Source organism: Mesoplodon bidens, assembly GCF_964165515.1.
Source record: "Mesoplodon bidens genome assembly, chromosome: 16".
NCBI classification, from domain to species: Eukaryota; Metazoa; Chordata; class Mammalia; order Artiodactyla; family Ziphiidae; genus Mesoplodon; species Mesoplodon bidens.
The window spans coordinates 53475797-53500241 of NC_138173.1; the positions used below are offsets into that span (position 1 = coordinate 53475797).

A 24445-nucleotide genomic window follows, 5' to 3' on the forward strand; every position below is an offset into this window, starting at 1 on the left:
GGTTTAAAAAAGAAAAGTTTCACCAAAAACTAATCAAGTATTTAGACCTAGCCTGCTCTTTACAGGACAAACAGCAAAGGGGTGGGGGTGGAGTCAGAATGGGAAAGTGGTGTAACCAAAAAAGTTAAATGACACAATAAGGAAATAATCAGAAAAATCCAGAATATGGAATATTTTGCATGCAAGTGGCTCAGTCTCTTCAAAAAGTCATGTTACAGGAAAAAATAATAAGAGACTAAAGTCTTCCTTAGCCTTTAGGACATCAGTCTCTACTTGCGTTTCTCCTATGTTACATACCCCTACTTCTCAGTCTCCTTTGCTCGTTCTTTTTCATCTCACAGATTCCTAAACATTGGTGAGGTCAGAGCTTGGCTTCTTCTCAATCTATACTTACTCCCTTGCTTATTTCATCCAATCCCATGGCTTTCAATAGCATCTATATACAGAAAACCTGTAAATTATTTCTCAGCCTGGAGCTCTCCCATGATTTCCAGATTGTGTATTCAGTTGGAATTCTCCCCTGCAGCATGGAGACCAGGCCACACAAGTAGTGTGTATTTCTCCCTATTCTACACTCAAGATGAAGTTGGCTCTTGGAATGGTCTGAGGTCTGGCTATGATATAAAAGCAGTGGAAAAGCATACAAAAGAGGAGTTCTGTGAATTCTGATTGGGAAGCCAAGATTCTGCTTCTGAATTGGAGACGTTACACTAAATTGATTCCAGGAATTGGCAATAACTGCTGTTGCATGTAACTTGAGAAAATTAAGGAGGGATTTATGATCAAACATTCTGAAAATCTCTAGCACAAACATTCTCAGTTCTTAAAACTACCCCCTCCTGTTCAATTTTACCACTCTGGCCCATGAGCTTAGGTATCAGATACTAGAACCCCTTCTTAATGGATTTCCCTAATTTCTATAGCAAACTGAAGCTAGAGAAACCCCAATCCATCATTCATACATGTAAATATCTGAAAGATCTTGTTAAGATGTAAATTTGACCGTATTATTCCTTTGCTTAATCTTAATGGTTCTCAGTTACTCCTTAACATAGCATACAAGATTTTCTGTCATTCGAACTCTGCCTCTCAGTTTGTACAGCCCTTGTCCTGATGCATCAAGCAATGAAAAATGTGTTTTCAGCTTCAAGTTTCTTAAAGACAGAGGAGACCTTCTACTTTGATCTGTATGCAAAAGAATGAATTTAAGCTCATTCATGCTGAATGAGTAAGAACTCAACAATGTAAAATTGGATAATAAGCACTGTGTTATCTTGGTCACACAGCTACTTCAGTGAAGTAGCTTCACTGCACTTCATTGGTCTCATCTGTAAAATGGAGATAGTAACAATACCTAACTACATCACACACGTGGAAAAGACTGGATTAATACAGGTAAATCACTTAGCATAGTGCCTAGGTATAGTAAAAACTTAATAAACTTAAACAGTTTCTTATTGTATCTCCATTTTTTTTTTTTTTTTTGCGGTACGCGGGCCTCTCATTGTTGTGGCCTCTCCCGCTGTGGAGCACAGGCTCCGGACGCGCAGGCTCAGCAGCCATGGCTCACAGGCCTAGCCGCTCTGCGGCATGTGGGATCTTCCCGGGCCGGGGCACGAACCCGTGTCCCCTGAATCGGCAGGCGGACTCTCAACCACTGCGCCACCAGGGAAGCCCTGTATCTCCATTTTATAGATGGGGGTCAGAGGGATTAAATATCATGTACAACTTGTAAAACCACTAAGTTGTAAAGCCATGGTTTAAACCTAGGTATCTTTTTTCCAAGTCCAGATTCTGTACCATATGGAATATTACAGAGTTGCTACTTTTAATATATAAATTCTAATAAAACATATAAGGAGCCTTCTGAACAACACACAAAAATTTGTGAAATAAGAACTATCTGTCATTGAAGGAAATACGGCCTTCCTGAATTGATTAAAAAGCAGAAATAAGAAAGTGTTGGGAGAAGCAAGAGGGAGGGGATATTGGGATGTATGTATAGCTGATTCACTTTGTTATACAGCAGAAGTTAACAAAACAATGTAAAGCAATTATATGCCAATAAAGACGTTAAAAATAAAATAAAATAAAAAATGAAAGGTTAGTTACACATTGACTACATCTATAATTGAACTGGGACTCAAAAAGAGTTCCAAAAAAGCCACTCAGACCCAAAACAAATCTGTAGATACATTAATTTTACTTCTTTGACTTATGTTATATCCTTTGCCTAGAGGGTCTTCCCCACCTTTTATATTTAGCAAAATTCAGCTCATTTTCACAAATATGCCATTTTTGAGAAGCTGTTTGCTATCCTTCCAAAGAAAAAGTTATTCCTTTTTGCTATATTATGGGTTTTATTTCTCATTTCCATCTTATGATGTCATCATTAGTCTTATTTCCCCTTAAAATAGAGTAGCAGATCTTGGAGGAAAGTATGTTTTCTATTTTTACCTTTGTCACCCAACTCGGTGTTCACTAAGTATTTGTTGAATTGGATTGGTTTAATTTTTGGTTGGGTGGTAGAACAGATAAATATATCAAACCCATTAATGTTTTCTAACAAAATAATGACTAATATCGAATTACCTTGGTTATATCACCATCACCTAACACAGCATGCCAAACAGTGTTGTCACTCTAAGTTTGGTGAGTTAATGAATAGATGAATGAATAGATGATCGAATGAATGAAGACTAACTTTCAAAGGCTTAAGTTTAGAGTTTCCCAAAGCTAAAATGTCAGAGAGCTTAATGAGAGAACTTACTCCACTAATATGAACAGCATTTTTGGGGGGGAGTGGGACATATTCCTAAGGAATAAAAATATCATAAGCAATAAATATTAAAGTTTTTTAAAGTATTCAATGTTATATCATTACCTATGTCCAAAAATAATAATTCTAACCCTAGCTGGATCATATCACAATATTCATTGTAATTTGATTCTTGTTATTTTTATTAACATTTCTATGGACAATGCATGCATATAACAAATAAAATGTTTCTTAAAAGCCTTCAAAAACTGGGAATGGGGGCCTCCCTGGTGGCGCAGTGGTTGAGAGTCCGCCTGCCGATGCAGGGGATACGGGTTCGTGCCCCGGTCTGGGAGGATCCCATATGCCGCGGAGCGGCTGGGCCCGTGAGCCATGGCTGCTGAGCCTGCGCGTCCGGAGCCTGTGCTCCGCAACGGGAGAGGCCACAACAGTGAGAGGCCCGCATACCGCAAAAAGAAAAAAAAAAAAAAAAAAAAAAAAAAACTGGGAATGAATTAAATACCATAGAAATACTTAACCTGAAAATTAAGTAAACAAATTCAAAGAAAAATTCCTTGGCAAATTCCATAATTTCCAAACCATTCTCTTTTTTCCCCTGAAGAAAATGAAAACAAATAATGTTCACAGAATGGTAACATGTTTTTCAAAATGGTAATTTTACAACCCTGGAAAATTTCAAATAAAGTATGAAGTAAAGAATATGGACTACAAGATTTGGAAGACAGACAGATCTATATTTTACTTGCTAGCTGAGACACAATGTGAATTACTTCACCTCTTTGGACACTGCTTTCTCAATATGGGTAATAAGATATTGTAAGAAGTAAATGAGAGAAAAACCTTAGAGTACCAGGTGCACTGCCATGTACATTATAAACACTCGACAATATTATTTCTCTTCTTTCTCCATTATAGCTTTTGGCAGACTACTAAAAGACTGAAAATTCTTTAAAGATATGATTTTCATATTTAGGCTATTTGGTTTTGACTAATCAACAACTCACAAATCCCTTGATGCTTGTTAAAGCTTCAGAAATTTGCATGTTGTCTTTATTCCTGCTTGATTCTCTTTAGGTATTTCTTTGTACATTTACAAGGAAGGCATTTGAGATCAATAAGTGAAATGTAATCAAATGAGGATGTTTCAGAGAGGGGACCATACAGAAAGAAAGAAAGAGAGAAAGAAAGAAAGAAAATGATAGATTTAGTGATGATATCATTGAAATTTTACTTTAGGAAAAAAACTATAATAGCATGTTAATATTTTCCAAGCTCACAAGAAAATGAGAACTGCATTATTCTCTCTTCATCAGAGAATCTCAACTTTTTGTTTTAACCCCACACATCTGAGGGTAATACATGGTTTCATTATTGATCATGGCTGACCAGTGCAGTAATCTTGATTCCTGGGGAAGAGTGGTTGAGTTGGAATGATGTAAGAGAGGAGAGCCTCTTAGCAGGGAAGTGGAGAGTTTGTAGTTTTATAAAATTCACCAGATAGTTTTTATTTGCTCTTGTTTAGAAAGAAGAAGGCAGGATACTTTTTTAAATACCATGGAACAAATATTGAATGCATATTTAATAGATGAATTTAAAAAATTTGGGATAAGGTGGCATACACAGCCTAGACCATAATCAGAGGAGTTTTTCTACAAATTTTCCAAGGAGAAAAATGTATAACCTGGCTTTCCTTTTCCTTTTACAGGGAGACGATATGGTGGTGAAGCCCTCATGTAATGTTTTTACACAGGTAAATGGCATTAAGTGGTTTCAAATACCATAACTGAACATAATTGAACATTATAATAATCTTACATTATCAGAAAAACAGATAATGTTTTTATCATTATAATTTTTAAATCTGAAAACAAATCAAAAGTTTTTCAGGACAAACAAAACCCAGGATTTATTTTTAGAAAATTGTGATTAGACTCAGTTGAGATTCCAATTTTACAAGATAAGAAATGGTTAATTTTTCAAGCCTGCAGAATTCTCTAGCCAAGCGTAATAAAACGTTAACTAGTGCAAATTCAGAAAGGTGTAGTAAATCGCATGAAATAAAAAACATCCATCACCTTTAGAAGCACAGGTTTTGTAGACTGATTAAAACACATGAAGAGAAAAATGTTACCTATACATCAAGCATACCAATAATTGAACTGGTATTCAAAGAGAGCTACAAAGAGGGTACTTGGGTACAATGCAGAGATGTAGAAAATGGCTTGCAGCCAGAAATTTAGTTTGTGGGAGGGTTGATAATCCCCTAACTCATTTCCTTTAAAACACCTGCTTGAAGGGCAATATTTAAATTCTGCAAATAACTTGCCAAAGCTTGAAGTTCACTTTCTTTTGTGTTTTCTCAGTAATTTACCTTGAGATTTTTTATGATTACTGAGGCTATTTTTTATTTAAATAAGCACACTCTCTCATACCTGACCCATATGTCCCTTCTTGATTCTAGATTTAACTTACAATGCTTATTTTATAACATTATATTATTTCCATGGCAACAACTGTCTTGGTATATTAAACAAAGGAAGGTGACTTCAGCCGATTTGTCCTGTAGTGAAGGAGCTGGATTTGAGGTTGATAAACTTGAGCTGAAGAGAAAACAGTTAAAAAACAGAAATAATGATGAAAAAAGTGAAACCAAAATTACTTTGTCTAGTGCAAAGCCGATGAATTTCATGCTTTCCAGGTTAAAAATACTGCATTTATTTTTCTTTAAATCACTACTTATAGGTTTAATCATTTCTCCCTTTTTCAGCATGTTTCCCAATACGTCTAGATTAAGTTTATTAGACACAGGTGAAGAACTAGCATGCTGTAGGTATTTCTGAACATGGGCATAATTCTCCACAAAAGCAGTAAGAGGTCATTTAGAGGTTGCAGAGAAAGCAAGTGCCTCTGGTACTTTTGTGATTCTAAAGTGAGACTCTTACTGTTGCAATTGCTTTAAGGATGTGATCCTGAAGCAAAGATTCCAGTATATACTCCACTTTCTGCTCCTCTTTGTAACTCAACCCTCTCTAAAGAAGTCTGTATCCTCTATGAAATCCCAGAACTAACTTATCTTCTGACTTTCCAATTGGGAGGCAAATTTTGGCTTGCAACAAGATTTATAGTCGGAGCATGAGGACATATAAGGGAAATGAAGTGTTTTTTACGAGTCTGCTATTTTAGGTTCTCAAAAAAATTTTTTTTTAAATTTGTCCAAATAAATCTGAGACTCTAATAACACAGAGGATCATTTCAATGAGTCTCGTTTGAGTGAATCACCATTATAGGTAAGTCACGATCTACTCTAACTTGGTTCATGATGATCACATGGTGAATTAACTTTTTACTGTCTTATGCTCAGAATGGGCACCTGTAATATACCAGAGATTATGGCAAACACACAGGAGGTACAAAGATAACTGAAATACAGCCTTTACCTTCAACGGCATCACAGCCATCAGATACAACAGCATGTATTCACTTGCCAACTACAATATAATAAAGTAAGTTCAGGAGCTTACTTAGATTATATTACTCACTTAGCTTATAAAAGGCTTTCCATAAATCCATTTGTTTATAAATCCTAAACGAATGAGAAGAATTTAAGCTCACAGTCCTCAATTTAGTTATATTAAAAAAGATGTGTGCATTGTCTTTTCCCATTCACACTGGCTTATTTTTTATGGTTCATGTTTACATATAGCACAAATTTGCTCCCAATCTAACCTGCTTCAAATATTGTTAATATGTTTACAGTGAAAATTGTGGATACTCAGTTTCTATCAGGCATATATTTTCCCTTCCTTTTCATTCCATTAGGGGGAAAAAAACGTCAGCCAGTCTCCTTGTTGAGCTCTGAATTTCACTACATATTGGGAAAGATTTATTCCATATATAGATATGAGGTACAATATTTTTTCACCATATTCAATTTTTATAAATTTATCTTTTTTTGTTTCTGTCATAATTATTAGCCTCCTCTTAGTGCTTATAATTATGATAGAAATAAAAAAAGATAAATTTATTTATTGTTCATTGGTTGGTTGATTTACTTATTAGACTTGAGGGGTTCTGTGTTAATATGCACATAGCAAATGCATTATAGACTAAGGAATTGTGTGATGGTCCAGGCTGAAAAGGTAATTATAGTCCTTTATTGGTGTTAGGCTGAATAGAGTACCTCTGGAGTACAGCTTTGTTTATGTTAAAGTTAGTAAATTGAAAATGTAAAAATAAAGGAGCTTTGCCCCTATTACATATTCATTTCTTTATCAACTCAACAAGTTTACTGAAAGCTTTCTATATGCTAAACACTGATATAGATAAAAAGGCAATTCAATACAGCATTATGAATCCCAGAAAGCGTAAATACAGAAAAGCACATGCAGCCTGTAGGAAGGACATCCAACACACTTTTTGAAGGTCAAGAAAGGCTTCATATTATGATGGGTAAATAAGATGAGTCTGAAGGATAAATCATTTAGGTGAACTTATGGGGTGGGGATAGGAGTAAGAGGGTAACATTCAGAATTTAATTTGAGGGCAATGGAGAACAATGGTAGAATTTTAAACAAGAGAGTGACATCATCAAATTTGAATCATAGGAAGTTCATTCTGACTCTACTCTTTAGTTTGGGGAAAAGGGACAAGAATGGAGACTAGAGTCTGTTTGGGCTATTACAATAATAAAGTAAATAATGAGAGATAATGGCATCTTTATCTATGGTATGGTGGTAGAAATAACAGCTCAACAGATTAAAATGCAAAGCCTCCTCCAGCCACTGAACAATGCTTTCAGTGCCTTCTCTCACTGTATCTTTGCATGTACCTTCTTAGAGATAAAGACATTATTTGTTTGCTTGTGCCAACACAAGTGAGAGTTCGATCATCTGCATATAGAGTAGACCTCAACACATCCTTAGCATCTTAAAATGTAGAAAGTGCTTGGCGTGCTTGGGAATGGCATGTAGCATCTTGTCAATGTATTCCAGGATGCATATAGGGAAATGACTATAAAGAGGGCAGTAAAGCCAACCTAAGAAGGGAGCTCTGGAATTTCAACAGTATCTAATAGGCATGAGAAATCACCTACTGATTTATGCAGGGAGTAGACAGATGATCTGATCTTTCTAAGGTTACTTGGTGTCAACTTTAAGGTGAACCTCCCATTATACCCACCTTTTGGCATTCATGCCTTAGTACAGTACCCTCCCCTTGAGTTAAGTGGGACCTGTGACTTCTTTCTCATTACTCCTGTGATTTTATAACATTATGCAAAACTGCATCTTGCTAGAGACTCACTGGACAGACTTTCCTTGATGTTTTGATGAAGGAAGCATCTGAGCGGGGGAAGTTCACATGGCAAGGAACTGTGGATGGTCCCTAGGAATTGAGCAAAGAATTGAAGCTCTCAGTCCTGTAATCAAAAGGAACTGATTACTTCCAATAACAATGTGAATTTGGAAGAGAATACTGAACCTCGGGTGAGAATTCAGCCCTGCTCAACATCTTGATTACAGCCTTGTGTGACCCTAAGAGAGGACCCAGTTAAACCATGCCCATACTCTCTACCCAAGAGAAAGTAAATGTGTTGTTTTAAACTACTAAATTTGTGGTAATTTGTTACTCATCTACAAAAAAGAATATAACTAGTAATGTTATTGAAAATACATTAGATGAGGGAAATTTGGAAACAGGAAGTCCAGCTAGCAAAGAAGAGATGATATAGTAGGATTATACATATAATTGAGAAAACATGAGCTGGAATCAGAAAAAAGCTGACTTCAAGCTCTTTACCAACTTAAATAATTAATCTGGCTAGTTTATAAAATGGGATAATAACCTTCTCTCAAATGGTTTCTAAAAGGAATATATAAAGGGAAATATATATATTGTTTAACACAATGCCTAGCACACATTATCATTATTGTGCTGTAACGTTTATGAGGACTAATAAGAGCTGGATTAAAATAAAGGTAATGAGAATGGAAATTGTGGTAAATTTGAGCAATAGCTTTTGGTAGTAGGTCTCAGTGACTTTCCAATATGGATAGAGACAAAGAGAGAGAGGAGGAAGTAAAAGATGACACAGTTTCTAGCCTGAATAACTGAATGAGAATGATGCCATATCTGAATGAAGGAGTGCAGAAGGAAGGGCTGACTTCGTGGAAGAGATAATGAGTTCTGTTTTGGAGTGTGAAGTGGGTGTGCTTGTGGGAGGCCATCCATGTGGAAAGGGCCAGTGCACAGCTGGGAATACGGACTTGGTACTCAGAAGAGATTTGGGTATATGAAAGGATCTGGAGATGGTTGTGAATTAGGTTACCCATAAATTTCATCAGTGTTCACACACACACACACACACACACACAGACACACACACACACACACTCCTAACACTCCTTGTGTAAAAACATGAGAAATCCAGGTAAATTTCTTCCAGCAGCCTCAGGAGAACTGGATTAAATCTCCACAATCAACTTGATGTACCCTGCATCTGTAGAATATCTGAATAGACAATGAATCATCCCAAATTGAGGAGGTGGACTTTGGGAGCAAATATATATATATATTTTTTTCCCTTCTTCTCTTTTTGTGAGTGTGTATGTGTATGCTTCAGTGTGTGATTTTGTTTGTATACCTTTATTTTTACCATTTGTCTTAGGGTTCTGCCTGTCCATTTTTTTTCTTTATTATTACTTAACAATTTTTTTCTTAATAATTATTTTTAATTTTTTATTTTAATAACTTTATTTTATGTTACTTTACTTTCTTTTATCTTCTTCTTTCTTTCTTTCTATTTTTTCTCCCTTTAATTCTGAGCCGTGTGGAGGACAGGTTCTTGGTGCTCCAGCCAGGCATCAGGGCTGTGCCACTGAGGTGGGAAAGCCAAGTTCAGAACACTTTTACACAAGAGACCTCCCAGCTCCACATAATATCAAACGGTAAAAATCTCCCACAGATCTCCATCTCAATTACTACACCCAGCTCCACTCAATGTCAAGCAAGATACAGTGCTGGACACCCTATGCCAAACAACTAGCAAGACAGGAATACAACCCCATCCATTAGCAGAGAGGCTGCCTAAAATCATAATAAGGCCACAGACACCCTGAAAAACACCAACAGACGTGGACCTACCCACCAGAAGGACAAGATCCAGCCTCATTCACCAGAACACAGGCACTAGTCCCCTCCACCAGGAAGCCTACACAACCCACTGAACCAACTTAGCCACTGGGGACAGACACCAAAAACAATGGAAACTACAAACATGCAGCCTGCGAAAAGGAGACCCCAAAGACAGTAAGTTAAGCAAAATGAGAAGAAGACAGAAAAACTCACAGCAGATGAAGGAGCAAGGCAAAAACCCACCAGACCTAACAAATGAAGAAGAAATAGGCAGTTTACGTGAAAAAGAATTCAGAATAATGATAGTAAAGATGATCCAAAATCTTGGAAATAGAATGGAAAAAATACAAGAAACGTTTAACAAGGACTTAGAAGAAAAAAAGAGCAAACAAACAGATATGAACACCACAATAAATGAAATTAAAAATTCTCTAGAAGGGATCAATAGCAGAATAACTGAGGCAGAAGAATGGATAAGTGACTTGGAAGATAAAATAGTGGAAATAACTACTGCAGAGCTGAATAAAGAAAAAAATAATGAAAAGAAGTGAGGATAGTCTTAGAGACCTCTGGGACAACATTAAATGCCCCAACATTCGAATTATAGGGGTCCCAGAAGAAGAAGAGAAACAGAAAGGTACTGAGAAAATATTTGAAGAGATTATAGTTGAAAACTTCCCTAATATGGGAAAGGAAATAGTTAATCAAGTCCAAGAAGCACAGAGAATCCCATACAGGATAAATCCAAGGAGAAACACGCCAAGACACATATTGATCTAACTATCAAAAATTAAATACAAAGAACAAATATTAAAAGCAGCAAGGGAAAAACAACATGTAACACATAAAGGAATCCCCATAAGGTTAACAGCTGATCTTTCGGCAGAAACTCTGAAAGACAGAAGGGAGTGGCACAACATATTTAAAGTGATGAAAGAGAAAAACCTACAACCAAGATTACTGTACCCAGCAAGGATCTCATTCACATTTGAAAGAGAAATTAAAAGCTTTACAGACAAGCAAAAGCTAAGAGAATTCAGCACCACCAAACCAGCTTTACAACAAATGCTAAAGGAACTTCTCTAGGCAGGAAACACAAGAGAAGGAAAAGACATACAATAACAAACCCAAAATAATTAAGAAAATGGTAATAGGAACATACATATCAATAATTACCTTAAATATAAATGGATTAAATGCTCCAACCAAAAGACACAGACTGGCTGAATGGATACAGAAGGAAGACCCATATATATGCTGTCTACAAGAGACCAACTTCAGACCTAGGGACACATAGAGACTGAAAGTGAGGGGATGGAAAAAGATATTCCATGCAAATGGAAATCAAAAGAAAGCTGGAGTAGCAATTCTCATATCAGACAAAACAGACTTTAAAACAAAGACTATTACAAGAGATAAAGAAGGACATTACATATTGATCAAGGGATCAATCCAACAATTGTAAATATTTATGCACCCAACATAGGAGCACCTCAATAAATAAGGCAAATACTAAGAGCCATAAAAGAGTAAATCAACAGTAATACAATCATAGTAGGGGACTGCAACACCCCACTTTCACCAATGGACAGATCATCCAAAATGAAAATAAATAAGGAAACACAAGCTTTAAATGATACATTAAACAAGATGGACTTAATTGATATTTATAGGACAGTCCATCCAAAACAAAATAATACACTTTCATCTCAAGTGCTCATGGAACATTCTCCAGGATAGATCATATCTTGGGTCACAAATCAAGCCTTGGTAAATTTAAGAAAATTGAAATTGTATCAAGTATCTTTTCTGACCACAACGTTATGAGACTAGATATCAATTACAGGAAAAAATCTGTAAGAAATACAAACACATGGAGGGTAAACAACACACTACTTAATAACCAGGAGATCACTGGAGAAATCATAGAGGAAATAAAAAATACCTAGAAAGAAATGACAATGAAAACACAATGACCCAAAACCTATGAGATGCAGCAAAAGCAGTTTTAAGAGGGAAATTTATAGTTATACAAGCGTACCTTAAGAAACAAGAAACATCTCAAATAAACAACCTAACCTTACACCTAAAGCAATTAGAGAAAGAAGAACAAAAAAACCCAATGTTAGCAGAAGGAAAGAAATCATAAAGATCAGATCAGAACTAAATGAAAAAGAAATGAAGGAAATGATAGCAAAGAACAATAAAACTAAAAGCTACTTCTTTGAGAAGATAAAATTAAAGATGATACAAACAGCTGGAGAGATATACCATGTTCTTGGATTGGAAGAATCAACATTTTAAAAATGACTTTACTACCCAAAGCAGTCTACAGATTCAATGCAATCCCTATCAAACTACCACTGGCATTTTTCACAGAACTAGAACAAAACGTTTCACAATTTGTATGGAAACACAAAAGACCCCGAATAGCCAAAGCAATCTTGAGAAAGAAAAATGGAGCTGGAGGAATCAGGTTCCCTGACTTCAGACTGTACTACAAAGCTACAGTAATCAAGACATTATGGTACTGGCACAAAAACAGAAATATAGGTCAAAGGAACAGGATAGAAAGCCCAGAGATAAATGCATGCACATATGGTCACCTTATCTTTGATAAAGGAGGCAAGAATACACAGTGGAGAAAAGACAGCCTCTTCAATAAGTGGTGCTGGGAAAACTGGACAGCTACATGTAAAATAATGAAATTAGAACACTCCCTAACATCATACACAAAAATAAACTCAAAATGGACTAGAGCCCTAAATTTAAGGCCAGACACCATCAAACTCTTAGAGGAAAACATATGCAGAACACCCTATGACATAAATCACAGCAAGATCCTTTTTGACCCACCTCCTAGAGAAATGGAAATAAAAACAAAAATAAACAAATGGGACCTAATGAAACTTAAAAGCTTTTGCACAGCAAAGGAAACCATAAACAAGAAGAAAAGACAACCCCCAAGAATGGGAGAAAATATTTGCCAATGAAGCAACTGACAAAGGCTTAATCTCCAAAATTTACAAGCAGCTCATGAAGCTCAATAGCAAAAAAACAAACAACCTAATCCAAAAATGGGCAGAAGACCTAAATAGACATTTCTCCAAAGAAGATATACAGATTGGCAACAGACACATTAAAGAATGCTCAACATCATTAATCATTAGAGAAATGCAAATCAAAAGTATAATGAGGTATCACCTCACACCAGTTAGAATTGCCATCATCAAAAAATCTAGAAACAATAAATGCTGGAGAGGGTGTGGAGAAAAGGGAACCCTCTTGTACTGTTGATGGGAATGTAAATTGATACAGCCACTATGGAGAACAGTATGGAGGTTCCTTAAAAAACTAAAAATAGATCTACCATACGACCCAGCAATCCCACTACTGGGCATATGCCCTGAAAAAACCATAATTCAAAAAGACATATGCACCCCAATGTTCATTGCAGCTCTACTTACAATAGCCAGGACATGGAAGCAACCTAAGTGTCCATCAATAGATGAATGGATAAAGAAGATGTGGCAGATATATACAATGGAGTATTACTCAGCCATAAAAAGAAACAAAATTGAGTTATTTGTAGTGAGGTGGATGGACCTATAGTCTTTCATACAGAGTGAAGTAAGTCAGAAAGAGAAAAATAAATACCATATGCTAACACATATATATGGAATCTTAAAAGAAAATAAAATTGGTCATGAAGAACCCAGGGGCAAGATGGGAATAAAGATGTAGACCTACTAGCGAATAGACTTGAGGTTAAGGGGAGGGGGAAGGGTAAGCTGGAACAAGTTGAGAGAGTGGCATGGACATATATACACTACCAAAGATAAAACAGACAGTTAGTGGGAAATAGCCGCGTAGCAGAGGGAGATCAGCTCGGTGTTTTGTGACCACCTAGAGGGGTGGGATAGGCAGGGTGGGAGGGAGGGAGATGCAAGAGGGAAGAGATATGGGGACATATGTATATGTATAATTGATTTACTTTTTGTAAAGCAGAAACTAACAGACCATTGTAAAGCAATTATAGTCCAATAAATATGTTAAAAAAAAGATTTAAAAAAAACCATTAGAAATCCCTTAGAAATAAGTGAATTATGTGCAGCTTTAATGAAAAGAACCCACAACGAAAAACATAGAGAATGGGAAAAGGATCTTTTCTTCTTTCCTTAGAGATGAATGACTAGTAAGTTTCCAAACGCAAAGGGGATATTCAGTTGACTAAGCTTGGTAAATCTGCTGCAGAGATAAGCAAACTATGACCTGAGGGCCACATCCAGCCTCTGGTGTGATTCTGTAGATAAAGTTTTTTTGGAAAGCAGACACATTTATTCATTTGTGTATTATCTATTGCTGCTTTCACAATGCAATGGCAGAATTTAGTAGTTGTCATTGAAACTGTGTGGACCAAAAAGCCTGAAATATTTACTATCTAGCATCTAGCATTATAGAAAAAAAAAATTTACTCATCCATGGTCTATTCCATAACAAATGGTAGTCTTCAAAAATAGTGCATCAATAAATAAGGTAATAAAGAAATGCCACCTGGTATACCACAACACCAATCGAAAAAGTTTGAAACTTGGTTTCTGGCATAATCTTCCACTGATTACTTATAACCTTTCTGTAACAGCATTTTTTCAGCTGTCAAGTAGGAATAATACCTCCTCTGCTTACTTCAGAAGCTTCAAAGCTGGAAATTAAAAAAAAAAAAAAAACTGTAAAACATCAAAGTATAAGTTATTATTGTTATAGATTTTTTATATTGTCAAATCTAGAAATCAATATACTCACTCATAATTATATAAGAAAAATATAAATATACATTTTTGTATGTAATTTATTAAAGGAAACTTTCTATTATTTTTTGTTATATTTACAAGAAATATTTGGGTTGAGTAGAACTCATATTGGCATTATCCTTTCCAGGAAAGAAAAGCACAGAATATTAAGATGTTTGCTTAAAGTCACCCAACTAATTAATGGTAGTGTCTGAGAGCTAGTGAAATATCTTAATCATAATTTGCTTTCTACAGCACTGTATATCTACAATGGTGACTAACTTGATAAATCAGTCATATTTGACATACATGTGTGGGTATCTGAGGTATGTAATTTTAGTATAGGGAGTTCGGAGGTTGAGATGAAATAAATAGAATTTTTGTTTAAAGATGAACTGTCTCTTCAAGTGCAATTTATCCTTTCTTGTTTTGAATTTTTAATAAAATTTTCATTTTAGAATAGTTTTAGATGTACAAAGAGGTTATAATGATAGTACAGAGTCCCCGTATACGTTTCACCTGTTTCCCTTATTTTTGACATTCATTTTAAAACTAAATAATAAGTAACCATCAGTATATATCATCTAGAAAGTTAGAAAAGTGTGAAATATATGTAGATGTGTAATGTAGAGTTATCATTTTTCTCATTTCACTCACGATTAAGATGTTGTTACTTGTCCAAGGTCAGATAAAAAATTGATGACACAAAATTAGAAATAGAAGTAGATGTGTTAAATAAACTATAAGGATGAATGAATTAATGTCTTTAAAATGACTTCAAAATGTATGGAATTCTTAAAATGTGTGGACTCTTGCCTAAAGACAAATCATTACTAATATTTAACTTGCTAATTTACTTTCCAAAACAAAATGTTTTCATTAGCTCCTAGTTTATTTGCAACATGACCTGGCATGGTTCCTGGTATGTTTGGAAGCTTAATGAAGACATGCAAGTTTTTTGGTTTTTGTTTTTTTTATTTAGAAAGATGACAATGGGAATGCCTGTGTTTTTTGTAATGTGAACTTTAGAAAGGGAAATCAGGTACTTATTTTTTGACCAAATACAAGTCAGTGTTTCTCATTTTCAAACTAATCAACTTTTTTTTTTTTTTTTTTTGCGGTAGGCGGGCCTCTCACTGTTGTGGCCTCTCCCCTTGCAGAGCACAGGCTCCGGACGCGCAGGCTCAGTGGCCATGGCTCACGGGCCTAGCCGCTCTGCGGCATGTGGGATCTTCCCAGACCGGGGCACGAACCCGTGTCCCCTGCATCAGCAGGCGGACTCTCAACCACTGCGCCACCAGGGAAGCCCACTAATCAACTTTTTTATACTTTTTTTTTTGGATATTTGATTGCAACTTAAAAATGTGACCAGATATCCATATCCATAGCAATGTGGAGCTACAGGATAATCATTTAAATATAAAATATATCCACTGAAATATCATTTTACCTATTATTTTTATCTTTTTCAAAATGTAAAACATAAATATATATATGTAGTTTTTAAAGGTAAAACTTTCATCTTGATCACTAAGTAGTAAATGAGATTACGTGTATGAAGTACTCAGCTGCTGATGGCACACTAAAACTTTTTTATCTCCTCCTTTTCTTCTTCCCTTTCCTCTCTTGCTGGTTGGTGAAAATCACTCTTCACCACTCAGTCATCATGGCCCTTAGGAGAATGGAATGGTGGTAAAGAGAGTTGCAGGCATAAGGAAAAGGGACTAAGGTTTGTTGAGCAAGTGTCACTTGTTGAGTGGTACATTAGATGATTTACATATCTTTTATTGCTTAGAGCTGTAAGCTGTCTTGCATTATGGATGTAATTATCCACATTTTACATTTGAGAAAACTTGGCAGGAGAAAGATCTGAACAACCTTCCAAAGATCACATAGCTTAGGAAAGGCTGAAAAGTAAATATGAACTATCTGCCTGCAATGGAGGCCACTTCTTAGAGACAAGAATCCCTGGTGGGAAAAATAGGTGAAGGGGTTTAAGAGGTACAGACTTCCAGTTATAAAACAAATAAGGCACAGACAGGTATGTAATGTACAGCATAAGGAATATTGCAATAAATGTGTATGGTGACAGATGGCTACTAGACTTATCGTGGTGATCAATCTGTAATGCATATAAATGTTGAATCACTATGTTGTACACCTCATACTAATATAATATTGTATGTCAACTATACTTCAACAAAATAATTTAAAATTAACAATTTCCCTGCACTTAAGTAACCCCCGATAAATGGGTCACAATAGAAGAAATTTCCTCTGATTGAAATAGAGGGACAGCCTAAGGAGTTTTCTGAAGCCATGTATCAACTGTAATTAAGACCAGATTCCCTCTCAACTTTATTGAAGCTGCCAGTCAAAGACAGCGGTGTGCTTTTGTTAATGGAACGCAAGCCTGGGCCTCAGAACTTGTGCTAAGCATGGCTATTCCCCTGAGTTTGTGTGAAACCTTGAGTTTTTTATAGACATTGTATCTTCACTGATAAAATCGTTATTCTAAACCTACTTTCAAAGCATAGGTGGATTTTTGGAATGGTACATAATATAATATCTTATAGACCATAAAGACAATATTATGGTGTTATTATATTGTCTCAGTTTGTTAAAATATTACCTTAAAACATAAATGCAGAGGTTTCTTAGGAAATTACTTAAATGAAAACATTATTTATTATTCATCTAACGTCTAGAATTAAGATAACTTTCACCAAATTCTACCAACAGAGAATGAAAGACACTAACCAATTTACACACTAAATATAGGATCAAAATTGAATATATAGTAAAAAATAAACAAAAAGTAAGTTTCCAAAAATTGCTTTATCAGTTGCCTTATGTCCAGAGTCAGGCACATTCTTATATAACCTAGGTATACGTAAGTCATTTTAGTAAATGTTAGTATTAGTTTTACAAATGACACAAAATTTTAAGTCTCATCTACGATTTGTTCTGGGAATGCACTGTTTGCAACCTTGTACCAAGGAAAAACCACCTAGATTCCAAAGAACTGAAGCAGAAACAAACTTTTGGAATACAACCTATTCATAATTTGGTCACTGTCTGTAACATAAGCTTTCTATGATCCTGGCGATGCTGAGTACTAAATTATGTTTTTAAACAAGTATGCACTAGAGAATTGGCTTTAGAGATATATGAAATGAAAAGCACAAAGAATCTAAGAAGAGATAAAATCTGTCCAAATAAACTAGCATTGCTAAAACTGCATCTGTTCATATGAATAGTTACAAATAATGCACATTTTATGTGACTGAAGACTGTGAAGTTTGAAAAGATAACAAAATAAGAAATATATACATAAGCATATACGGAACCAGAAATGCAAAAAGGAACATATTTGTTTTAACGCATAGGCAAAAGAGTGAAGAAAAGTTTAAAGAAAATTGAAGAAATAAATTTTTTTAAAAATCATACTATTTGAAAATATTTCTCATCCTATCTTGTAATTTAAATGTATACCTACAGTGGAATTTATTAAGGACAGTAAACTTAATTGTATACTTTAATAAGCTTAAAAGCAAGCACAGTTAATTTTAAAATGAGGGGAAAATTCCCATGGCAATAACTTTGTTTTCTAAATTTGTCCATAGGGTGATTTTATGTTATACTTCTCACAAAAGATTTAAGCACGAATAAACCTACTCTCAAAGAAATACTTAAATATAACAAAACTAACTTGAAGTTACTTGTTTGGCAAAGTCAGATTTTCATAAATCTACTTATTAAAATTTATTGTAAAAGTGGAGTAAAACTTAAAAATGTAGATACAAACACTTTCTTCTTAGCCTGTGTAACATCCTGGTATGTTTCTGGTACTTTGAAAGAAAATATTAATCAACTCTTTGTGACTTAGAGTTCTTTGAGATTTACCTTTCCCTCAACCTTTTCGAGGTTAAACCATCCGAGTGAAAAGAATTTGGGTTTCAGAATGAGAAAGACTGTATGCAAATCACGGCTCTGCCACATACAACCTTGACAATCTTGGGCAAGTTGTTTAAAATCTCTAAGACTTAGGTTCTTCTGATGAAAAATAGGGGGAATAGCAATAACGGAATTATAGTAAGGATTAAATGAGGTAAATACATATATAAAAGAGCCAGGTAGACCCTCATAAAGGTTGGTGTTTTATAACATGGAATTCATTCCGTACTATATTTGGTTTTATAAACTAGATCAGCGGGTTGGATAGGCAGCAGATTATTCTCAATATAATAAGAGTTATAACAGCATCTAAATTCTGAACCCCTCCTATATTCCAGGGATTGTATTAGGTGTCTGACTGGCATGGTTAATCTCTTTAACCCTTATAACTAACATTAACAAAATGTTCTAACCATTTTGCTGATGAGAAAAGTGAAGTTTAGAAAAGTGAATTAACTCAATATCAAATGACCAGGATATAAACCCAGACACTCTGTAGCCCTCATTTGGACTATTCCCAAGATTCTCATTAATATTCACACCAAAGAAAAATGGAAATGGGAGCAATTCAGATAAGGAGGGGAATTCCAAATCTGGCAACAGCAGAAAAAAAAAAAAAAACCAAAACCCCAAACATAAAAACAAAAGGACTATACATGTCTTCCTGGAAAAGATGTTCTGAGAGTATATGACTACTCATCACCTCCCAGCCTCTGTGGCTGCTTGTGCCATTTCTATAAAAGCCTATGATTTTTAAAAAGAAATTTCACCTGTTGAATATCAGCTTGTCTGTTATATAACCCTTAGGGGCTGTGAAAACAATCTCATAACTATAAAATTTATTAACTTGAAAGATCAAATTTTTTTTACTAGATTTGGGGATCCACAGGTATTCCCACCACGTTCTATACAGTGGACAACATACTGAATAAGTCATAGAGAGTATCCTCTTCTCCATTTGCATTTTCATTGGTGGGGTATATTGCCTCCATTAAAAAAAGAAAAAAAGGAAAAATTCTTAAACCACAGATCAAATCTCTACCAACTTGCTTGATTTTGTAGCATATTATAACTTACAAATATCTGTGACCCACCACTAAATTTACAATTAAATTCAAATTAAATGCTTTTGAGAGTTTTAAGAGCTTTATGAAATAATAAAACGATCTTTTGCATCTTGTTCTGTTGTAAAAATGAGTACTGATAACCACTGAATGGGTGATGACCTAAAGAAATTCTTGCCTCTCTATTTCCTAATATAAATAAACATGACTTTAAGTCCTAGTGAAAAGTCCTTCATTTTCTCTACAGATTTTTTAAAAATTTATCAGTCAAAATATTCATTTCCAAAGGTTGAGGTGGTGCTCCAAACTTTCAATATTTTAATTATTGCAATTCTTTATCTCATGTGAAATGAATTCCCATCTTAATTCATCTATCATAACAGATTAATTCTATAGATGGCATATACTGAGTCAATACTTGCCTTGATGATCTTTAAATTATCTATTATTTTCCCTTGTAATCATGTTTCCTACATGTTAATTCTAAGTTATAAAATATTGTCAAAACTTCAGTTGGAAGCCATGGAAAATCATCTATTAACAGAATACAAGAATGCAATTTTCTGTAAGCTCTCAAAATATGATTCTGTCATCTACCTATTTATCTATCTGTCTATCTATTCATTCCTTATTCTCATCATCTGAAAACAAATTTAGAAGCATGGTTGGTTGACTAGAACAGTTGAGAAGGTAATTGAGGTATACCAGATTGCCAGGTGGAAAAAACACTGAAATAACTAATATGAAAGAAATGAAGAAATTCAACAGATTATTAAAAAACGAAGGGTGTATAACCATGCAACTCCATGGACAGTGACTACACATACAAGCAAATGAAAGCAGCTGACCACGTACCCACACACCTTGGCAGAGGTGCACTCCACACTCGTCGGCCGCCACCAAGACAGATGATCTCTGGCGTCCCTTCCAGACGATAACCTGATGAGCATGAGAAGGCCAGAGTGTCACCAACCCCAAAGCTGAACCCAATTCGGTTACCATATTGAGGAATTCCAGGATCTTCACAAGGCTCCAGATTATACTCTGTAATTGGATGTAGAGAACAAAGAAAATGTTAGTAGTAACCTTTAAGGGTATATCCCTATTATTTGCTAAATGGATGCTTTTAGGGGCAGCCATACATTTTAAAATTTACTATATGTAAAATTATGGGTATATGCTGATGGCACACATAATTTTCTTCTTTTGTGAAAGGTCTACTAATTTAATGAATACTCTTATGTGTGAAATTCAATACAGGTGAGAAAATGTCACCTTCTGAGTGACACCTTGAAAATGTAGCTATTTATCTTGTATTTTTTCTTCTGCATTAGAAATATTTCCATTTCATAGATTTTTGACTTATAATAATGGCATAATAGATTCATATTTTCAAATGCAAAATGCCATTTAGAATGAAATGATTTGCATTTTGAAATGACTTTTACTTAATGGTTATAGTCTAAATGACAAAGGTTCTTGTGCCTCTAGTATACAAGAAATTCAATTCATCCATATTCTGAAGAACATGTCACTTCAGATGCAAGGCTTTATGTAAGACTGAAGGGCCCATAAACTGAAAATTGTAATTATAGATTTATACAAGAAAACTTCCTCAAGCAATGAATGAGCATCATGAAAATGAATAGTTAAACGCTCTTCAGGGTATGAGAGAGTAGAGTTAATTAAACAACATTATAATTTTTTATTTTTTTATTTATTTTATTTATTTTTTTTTTGCAGTATGCGGGCCTCTCACTGCCATGGCCTCTCCCGCCGCAGAGCACAGGCTCCAGACGCGCAGGCCCAGTGGCCATGGCCCACGGGCCCAGCCGCTCTGCGGCATGCGGGATCCTCCTGGACCGGGGCACGAACCCACATCCCCCACATCGGCAGGCAGACTCCCACTGTGCCACCAGGGAAGCCCTATAATTTATATATAGTCCTAAGAAGAAGTCGCTTATCTAAAAGTATTTCCAGAGCACATGCTTAGTATGTAATTGCAGTGGAGAACAACAGGGATTGTTTCATATTGATGAGCTTTTATTTTATTGTTTAAAAAACTTATTTGGATATACTTCTAACATTCTAGGTTAAAATTGATTATGCTCATTTGCTATTCACTATGAAATACTTTAATTATTTTAGAAGACAAGTATTTTCATGTAAATACTAGAATAACTGTTGAAGGATGAGGTTAGTATTTTTATGATTTTATTTATATAAATTATATATTATTTATAAAATTATGTATAATTGTAATATTATAAATTTAATGTTAGTAGATTGGCATAAGATTTACTTATTAATTTGTTTCGGTATTCTCTTTCACTACTCCATTTAACTAGAAAGTAGAACTAATAAGAATACATTTTTATTCACTTTGGTCTTATAAGTTTCTCCTGTAATCCAAGTTATAATGTTGCCTACAGATGAGGTTACTCTAGAATAAAAGAATAACCATATTAACTTGTTTCTATATCATCTAGTTGCAAATGAATAAATTAAGTTTGTCTTAATCTTGGCCTATAAACTATGCCTTTTTCAGAAACACAAAACTAGGATATCACTGGTTTAACTAACATTTCATTTATGGCCTAATTGAAACTTTAAATATATGTATGAATTTCCATTTTAAGTTCAACTGGCATTTTAGCTAGTTTTTCTCTGTTAGAATTCTGCAGGATGCAAGTTAAAGAAATGTATTTATTGTATTTCTATTAATTTTTTTAGTGAATTGATTTATTTTTTGCTACTGTTTAAAGGTTCCCTTTAATATATTACTATAGACAATCTTCAAGGCATTTCAAAGTTTCATTAAAATTTGTTGGCAGATAATTTCTTTGTTTTCTTCTTTTTTTCTTTTCTCTTTTTTCTCTCTCTGTTTTGTCATACATAACAAAAGTTATGCTCATACTTTTAAAAATCTGATTTTTAAACTTGTTTTCTTACCAGAGAATGTAATATTGAATCCTTCATATGATATTGAAAAATCTGAAATGAAGCGCAACTGAGCTCTGAAATTTCCATAGAGACCAGCATTGATTGTTGAAGGAAGTTCTGAACCAGTCAGGCGTGCCAGTGGTTGGGTAAAACTACCATTCTCTGTGATCAGTAAGTAGTCATGATGGTCTTCCAAATGAAAGGTGTGAAAATTGAACTGCACACCTATTAAGGAAAAGATGAAAATTAGACTTATAAACTATATCAGTAAAATACATAGTTACCAAACTAACAAAAATCAGAACTCTTCTTACAATTGATTTCTCTGAAAATGAAAGGCACTGCTATAAAATATTCTAAATGTATAGTATAATATCTTTCTTTTGTTTGGGTTTTTTTCTGTTTTCTTTAGCTTCTATACAATAAATCATGTCTTAGAAACTACTTGGAAATAAAAAATTTAAATTAATGCCTAAAAAGAAATCACACAAGTTTTCTAAAAATTTCAAAGAAAATGTATATCCTTTATTTAAAATAGAAGTGCTTTGGCAAAAGTAACCACTCACTCAACTTCTAATAGGATAGGCTAGTTTGACTACTTTTCTTTGTAGTTTATATAATGGATTCATACAATGTATGCTCGTTTGGGACTGAGTTCTTTCACTCAACATTAAGTGTGTGAGATTTATCTCTACTTTTGTGTGTGGCTGTAAGTTATTTATTTTTAGTGATCCATTTCATTTTGTGAATAAAACACATTGATTTATCTGTTCAAAAGTTGATGGTCATTTAGATAGTTTGTATTTTAGCACCAAATGCAGATGGTGCTGCTGTGAGCATTCAAGTATGACTTTTGAAGAACATATGTATTTATTTCTGTTGGATAGATATCTAGGAGTAGAATTACTGGCTCATGTGAAATAAATATACATGTATATGTATACATTTATATATTTCAGCTTTAATAGATACTACTTTACAAAGTGGCTCAGCCAATTTATATTTCCATCAACAAATCCAATTGCTCTGTATCTTCACCAATACTTGAAAGTTTTTTATTTTTTCATTTGTTCTGTCCTGGTGAGTATGGTATGCCATTGCACTGTGGTCTCATGTGAGAGTTTAATGACATTATCTCAAATGCATGTGAAAGGCTAACAATCACACACACAGACACACACACACCATACTGCATGTAAGATACCAAATGGAATAAAGGATGATACCACATTCATCTTTCTCTTGAAGTGTTTAATAAATTTGCTTACTTGATCTAAAAGAATCACCAAAATCTTCAGTAAACAATCCAAAAGCCCAGAGTATGATAAAGTAACATTCTCTAACATTATTCATCAACTTTATAGTTCCAAATGCTGGAGAGTCTTGGAGTCCTCATTGCTTTTTTTTTAATTGAAGTATAGTTGATTTACAAAGTTGTACTAGTTTCAGGTATACAGCAAAGCGATTCAGTATATCTGAATATATATATATATATATATATATATATATATATATATATATTCTTTTTCACATATTTTTCCATTATAGATTATTACAAGATACTGAATATAGTTCCCTGCGCTATACAGTGAGTCCTTGTTGCTTATTTTTTTTATATATAGTAGTGTGTATATGTTAATCCCAAGCTCCTAATTTACCTCGTTTGTTAAAAAAACAAAAAGTGACATAAAATGAGACTAAAACAAATACACCAAAACGTAAGCAATGATAAGATGAGTTATTATCACATAATGGGTCAGTGATTTCAATTTGGAAAATAT

General features: G+C 34.5%; 1 protein-coding gene across 3 annotated transcripts in view; it reads right to left on the reverse strand.

Annotated features, from left to right (window-relative positions):
• Nucleotides 1–24445, reverse strand: part of CSMD3 (CUB and Sushi multiple domains 3) — a gene marked incomplete at both ends in the record, with an annotated part of 1095706 nt that overhangs the window by 367889 nt on the left and 703372 nt on the right. For all 3 annotated transcript variants that reach the window (XM_081258479.1, XM_081258478.1, XM_081258477.1), the window contains 2 exons: nt 20577–20765; nt 22674–22889. In XM_081258479.1, the coding sequence (XP_081114605.1) occupies nt 20577–20765; nt 22674–22889 (405 nt within the window). The remainder of the gene's footprint in view (nt 1–20576; nt 20766–22673; nt 22890–24445) is intronic.